The sequence below is a fragment of the Vigna unguiculata genome, chromosome 4, assembly GCF_037176805.1.
Source record: "Vigna unguiculata cultivar grain cowpea cultivar isolate G323 ecotype 2 chromosome 4, ASM3717680v1, whole genome shotgun sequence".
NCBI lineage: Eukaryota > Viridiplantae > Streptophyta > Magnoliopsida > Fabales > Fabaceae > Vigna > Vigna unguiculata.
The window spans coordinates 7,642,854-7,650,159 of NC_140795.1; the positions used below are offsets into that span (position 1 = coordinate 7,642,854).

Consider the following 7,306-nt stretch of genomic DNA (forward strand, 5'->3'; position numbering starts at 1 on the left):
GCATCACAAAGGTCCATCATATCAAAGTGGCTATTTAAAACACAAATTTTTGCTCAGTCAAAAGTTCAACGCTACTGCCAACAAGAAGAATATCACCAACATATAAGACAATAATGATGAATTGACTCTCATTAGTATACAAGTAAGTGCACTAATTTGAGGCATTTTCCTTGAAGCCAAAATAAATGACCACCTGGTCAAATTTCAAATACCATTGTTTAGAAGCTTGGCTCAGCCTATAAATAAACTTATTCAACCTGTAAACCAAATGTTTTTTGCCTTTTCTAGCAAAGCATTTTTGGGTTAAACCGTATAGACTTCCTTATAGTGTAATTCATATTGTTTGAGTGTTGTAATTTCTTAGAAGAAGATCTATCTGGATAGTAGTGGACTCAAGAGTAAGAGTTGAAGGCTCTTCTTCTCTCAAAGAAGATTCCATATTGGTAATTACCAAACACAAACACAAGTCCAAATATTATTTTCAGTCTTCAAAAAATTTGTCCTATTCAAAGTTTTGACCCAAGTCAATTGCATAGGAAAAGAAGTCAATATCAAAACATCAAAGAAACATCTATTATGCAATAAAAATATAATGTTTTTGAATACAAAGTCAAACATGTATGCTTATAATACCAAGTTTCTCATCCACTATGATCTTGCCTAAGGGTCCTGAATCATAATAAATAAGAAATATAATTAAAAAATAAAATACAATGCACAACTTATGTCATAAAGAAATCTAATACTAATAGGGTACAATACAAATAATTAACATAAGATAAAATTCAAAGTACATTATATCAAGAGATAAAATAAAATACGAGCATGATTGACATTAATGTAATATAAAATTAATTAATAAATGAGATAATTAAATTATCTCATTCACACAAAATTTCATATAATTGTGTTCACGATAGGTGAGTTCACAATCATATAAAATTATATATCGCTCATGCTTAATAAAATATAATAAAAATATTATTCATGAACAACCCCTCAAATAATCACGTAAACATTTACAAATAAGGGTAAAAAAATTTAATGGGTCTAAAAATTTAATTCAAGTATAAACATGATACTAGGAATAACACAACACACTAACAAGTCACCAAACTAACAAAAACTTGTACAAAAATTTCAGACCCAAAGAACCTAAAATATAATATATAGAATTAAATTTTATTCTTGAAATAATTAAAATTAAATTATTTCATTTACACAAAATTTCATATAATTATACCCACGATAGGTGAGATCACAATCATATGAAATTATATCATTCATGCTTAACAAAATACAATAAAATTATATTATGCATGATAAAGACCAAATTTGATAACGTTGTCGTTGACGCAATCAAATTAATACTACTAAACTATAACAATTTTAGTATTGCTAAGATAGTAGCCAACAAAATAGAAAGGGCAAAGTCAACTCTAAGTCGTCTTCCAACAAACACGAAATTGATTCCTAACAAATTAGTTCTTATAAACTCAATACACTAAAAGCGTTAGTCAAATACAATAAAAATAAGACAAGAAGATACAAATAAAATAAAAATATTAAATAATAAATTGATAAAAGAAAGAAAGAAATAAAATATTGAAAAAATAAAATAGATTAAAACACTAATAAATAAAATATGTAGATTCCACTATTTTTTCAAAGTAGGATTCAATGTTGGTTACCTAAAGATTATTTTTTAATTAAGCGGTTAAATATGTTTTTGGTACCTTAACTTTCAGTGAAAATTGGAATTAGTCCCTCTCCAAAACTTTGACTTAATTTAGTCCATTTAATCAAATTTTCTTTAATTTATTTGAAGTTTCAAAAGCATTTCATAATAGTATTTAACTTAACATTGAAAATGTGTCAAACGGTGTAGACAACTCATATATTATCATTAAATGCATTTGAAAAGTCAAATAAACTTAACAAAATTTTCTTAAAAGGATTAACTCCACACGTTTTTAAAAATGGGGGACTAAATTGGTTTAAAGTTAGGGACTAATTCCAATTTTCAATGAAATTTAAGGGATCAAAAACATATTTAAACCTTTAATTAATCATTGTCTTAGATTTTCAAATTAATCAATGTAAATTATCAATTAATGTTTTGGTCTTCTCAATATTAACCGAAGTAGATTCTTAATTAAAAGCAAAAACTTTCTAGATTAATTATAGTAATCTTAACCAAAGTACATTCTGAATTAAATATTACTGTGTCTAATCATGTTTATTCTCTTACCACCTTTATAAAGTAAAAAACTAATTAACCAAAGTGCATTCATGATAAATTCTTTTTAAAGTTTTGTAACTTTAATCAATGTATATTCTTAATCAAAATTAAAAATAATTTGACTGATATGATCAATATCCATGTAGATTAACATTGTACTAACTTTCCACAATTTAAAAATTATTACTTTTATTTTATTTAGAGACAAAAAAGACATAGATAAACATAAATCACAACAATAATAAAAAGAACAAACAAATTATTTCATTCCAACATCAGTATCCAATTAAGAAACTATAGTAGAATCATCTCGAAGGCTTAACACTCCATGAAATGTAGAAATAACTTACAAATAGAAGAAGAGAGACTGAAAAAGGTGAAATATAAGAGATGACAAAATTAAACCCCCCAAAGGCTTCCTAAGCCCCACTAATGTATTTCTTTATAACTCTCTTTATAAAGAAATTGGATTGCGCTTTTGCTTTGGGCTTTTCGGTTATTGTAACATTCTTTTTGATAATGTAATTTTTTTCAATTATGTTCTAAATAATCAAATATTTTCAAGATATGATTGGTTGTTTTGGAGATTTAAAAATATTTAAGAAAATTTTGCCACCAGATTTCAAAAGATTTGATAATTATTATCTTTTGATAATTTTTTATATAATTAAATAAGGATTATCTTTTTGATAACATAAATATTTCTTAACTATCAAAGCCCTTTTTGTAGTAAAGAATAGAGAAAACTATAAGGCCCAACTTTTGTTGTCTTTTCGTTCTCTATGGCTTAGCCAAATTCAGTTTGGCTTTGTGAAACTTTTCACTTTTTCATACTTTTCTTTCCTTTTTCATGAATTCCTAATATTTTTTTTTGGTTTTAATTATTTGCTATTATGGGATGTATCTCTAAGGTATCATGAAGTTTTAATCAATTTATTTTCACATCCCATGAACTCAATTTAATTACAACTACACTAGCACTAGGGGTGGCAAACGGGCCAGCCCGACCCGTATGTGGCCCGTCAAAAAACGGGCCAGGACGGGCTGGCTCGTCAAATAGAAACGGGCCAATAATCACAACCCGTCCCGTATAGGACGGGCTAACGGGCCGGGCCGGGCTGGCCTGTCTAGTTTTTTTTTTAATTTTTTTAATTAGTTTTCAAATTTTTTAATTTGTTTTATTTTTTAAATTTGTTTATATATACATATAAATTATTATTAAAGTCATATTTAATCAAATAAAATATTATTTTAACTTTTAATTGATTAGTTAATGTTTTTAATTAGATAAGTTAAAATAATTATTAAATTTACATATTAAATTATTCAATTATAACTAATAATTCAAACTTAGTTTGTAGGTGTTAATGATTTAAATTACAATACTATTATATATTTTTACATTTAAAATATATAATCTAAAAAATTAATCTTTTTAATTATTTTTATTTTATTTTATTTTTTTAAAACGGGCCAACGGGCCAGCCCGTACTTTGGCTCGTCAAGTTGACGGGTTGGATGGGACGGACCAGAACAGGCTGACGGGTTGAAATCTTCAACCCAGCCCGTTCCTTTTAGCACAAGCTGACGGGTTGGCCCGTTGGACCCAGCCCGTTTTGCCACCCCTAACTAGCACATATCAAAATATCCAAAGAATATTTATGCAACTAAAATTTTTTTAACATGCTTTTGTATCTCATGCTCAATAAACTTAATTATAAAATATCCTAATTAAAATAATATTTTAAAGAAAAAAACTAAAAATCCATTGAAAGATAAATGAGTGCATAAATATGCATCAAAATGTTTAATACAAATTAAAGAAAAAAAATATGTCAGTATTTCTTAATAAATATTCTAGTAATGTGGATCCATATGTATGTGGATATGTGCATGCATGCTTATTAATGCTTATGAGTATGAATGAGTGAATGTGTTTGTGTTTGTGCATGTATAATAATTTTCTATATCTAATTGATACAAATCATGATGATTTTGTAAGGACTTAAATATGATAAATTATCATACTCTTTTAATTTTCAATAATTACTATTAACTTCTTTGTTCTTATCAAGATTTCATATTGTTTCTGTTTTCAATAGTTTAGATCTCCACATTAAAATTTTACTATAAAAATAAAAACTTAAGATGGAATATCAAAATTTTCATTTTGTTTCTGTTTTGAAATATTTAGCTCTCCACATTAAAATTTTACTTTAAAAATAAAAAAAGTAAGATGGAATAAGTTTTGGATATGTTATTGAAGTTATACCTAATAAAACAATGCTTTTAATCCTAATATTAAAAAAACTACTAATTTAACCCTGAAAACTTACTTTTAACTTAATGGTATTGCCATGATAATTGTTTCGGTCTCAACCCTCTGTTATGTTTAAAAAAAAGGTAATTGTCATTTTTAAATTAATATATTGACTAAAACAGGGTGAAAAATTTAAATATCGATTTAATTTTGAATCTGGAAAAACGGATTCACCTCAAGTATTTATTAGAACAAAAAGGAAATTTGATATTTTATCAAGAAAAAATATTTAATAATTTATAATCAATAATTGTGTATACATCAATAAAACTCATGTGTGTTAGACTTATCATTTTTATGAAAATGTATGGATATAATTTTATAGTCAAATATATTTTTAATTATTAATGTTTATAAATTGATATATCCATTGACGAATAGATTAACAAGATGTATGGATATATTTATAATTAATATTTTTTAGAGATTAGCATGCTACAGTTATGGTTTTCTTTGAATAAGTTAATCATAAATTAATAATCAAAAAGATATTTGTAATATACAAAAACTAATAATTAATAAATATTTACATTAAATAATTTATCATGTAAATGTAAAATATGATATACAAATTAGTATATCCATGTCATATATTACAAAATATTAAATATTAAATATAATTAAAACTTAATATATATGCTATGAACTTTTCTTAAAACAATACATTAATACTTAGTATTTTCATTATAATAATAATTTATAATTAATATATGGTATTGATATGTTAAACTTTTCCAATTTAGTGTATGCTAGGTATTTTCAACAATTCCTTTTCAGAATAATCACACTGTTTCATATCCAAATAGTGTGAGAGCATCCTTATATATACCATCATCCTTAGGCCTTCACTCACACAAAGTTTCTGAAACAACTAACCTTATACAATGTGTTGGTTTCTTGTAGTTCTGTTTCTCAGTCTCACTTATGGTACTGTTTCAGAGGCTAAGGCTCATTCTGCTGTTGTAGTTGGCACTGTCTACTGTGACACATGTTCTCAACATGATGTCAACCCCAAAACCCACTTCATTTCAGGTTCATTTTGACTCTCTTATTGATAACATGCTTCAGTTTCACATATACCATATCATATCTCTCAAGGTGTTTGATCTTTTGACTAATGCATATCATATCATACCCTTAAGGTGTTTGATCTTTTGACTGATATGTTTTGTTCTGTCATGAGCAGGTGCCAAAGTTGGTGTGGAATGCAGAGTTAGGCATTCAGTGTTCAAGGAAGAAGTGGAGACAGATAAACATGGTGAATTCAAGGTGAAGCTACCATTCAAAGTGTGGAAGCATGCACACAGAATCAAGGGATGCACTGTGAAACTCATCTGTAGCAGTGAGAAACATTGTGATGTGCCCTCAGTTTCCACCTCTTCTTCAGTGAGACTCATTACAAGAAAGCAAGAAGAACTCATTTTCTCAGCTGGCTTGTTCTCATTCAAACCTGCTAAAAAACCAAGATTTTGCAACCATAAGCAAAGTGTTTCAAACCCATCAGATAAAAATGCAGCAGTAGATACCTTTTTCCCTCCATTACCATTTCCTCCCCTACCTCCCTTTCCCCTCCTACCTCCATTTCCTCCACTACCTCCCTTTCCCCTCCTACCTCCATTTCCTCTTTTACCTCCATTTCCTCTCTTACCTCCATTTCCCTTACTACCTCCCAACCCATTCCTACCTCCGAACCCACTCCTACCACCCAACCCATTCCTACCTCCAACTCCAGGGCTAACACCTCCTAGTCCACTTCTACCACCCCAAACTCCAACCCCAGCTCCAGTTCTACCTCCCCAGACTCCAAATCCAGTGCCACCTCCTATTCCATTGCCACAGCAATAATCACACTTTTGAGATTGTTGTAAACATGATTCAAATAATCGTTGATCACACATGTCATAATAAATTGAGTTCAGATGATTTATTGTTTGTAAAGCTATGTGGATTTTGAGATTTGAATGAAGATTCACACATATCTATATATGAATGCTTGGACTAAGATTGATTCTTGAGCAGTTACACATGAAAGCAGTAACACCTTATAATAAGTTGTACTGCATCAACATAACGTTGTATAATAGGTCTTCATGATCTTTATAATCATATTTCATATTAAAAGTGTTGTTGTGAAGGAAACAAACATTGTGTGATGCTTCCTTTTAGCAGTAGGAAAATAGAACCTGAAACTGGTTTGGAGGTGCGACCACTGCAGGGATTGTAGTAAAATAGGGCACAGTATTTTTATATTATACCAGATAGTGAAGACAAAACAAATATTTTATGAGGATAGAAAATGATATATCATAAAGATCATTTACTATTTAATATAATTTTTTTTTTCAAATTAAATGTTTCTTTTATCTTTGTGATTGCTTTATTATGTCAATTCCACACCCTTTTTTAAAAAATAAATAATGTTTTAACTATTTTGATTTTTTATAGAAATATATTCTTTATTTAATTCATTTTAGGACAAAATTCTAAAGAATAATTTTAATTAAAAATATCGTGAACAAATAATAAAAATTAGTATATAAAAAATATCCTATCATGCTATAACTTTCAATAAATTAGAGTTATATACACATGTTATTTCTGTACCCAAAAATAAGCAAAATGACCTAATTTCATAAGGTAAAAAAGTATCAGTTACATTTATTTAATATTTTTATTTCGTAAAATACACAAGTCTACTTTTTAAATTAAGAATAAACTTATTTTATAAATAATAAGATAAAACA

The 7,306-nt window shown here is 27.7% G+C and overlaps 1 protein-coding gene across 1 annotated transcript; it reads left to right on the top strand.

The window, feature by feature from the left end:
* Nucleotides 1–5,432: 5,432 nt before the first annotated feature.
* On the top strand, nt 5,433–6,502 carry LOC114180437 (uncharacterized). Its single transcript, XM_028066756.2, has 2 exons — nt 5,433–5,594; nt 5,749–6,502. The coding sequence occupies exons 1-2, from the start codon at nt 5,447–5,449 to the stop codon at nt 6,405–6,407; spliced, it is 807 nt and encodes a 268-aa protein (XP_027922557.1). The 5' UTR covers nt 5,433–5,446; the 3' UTR covers nt 6,408–6,502.
* Nucleotides 6,503–7,306: the final 804 nt, after the last annotated feature.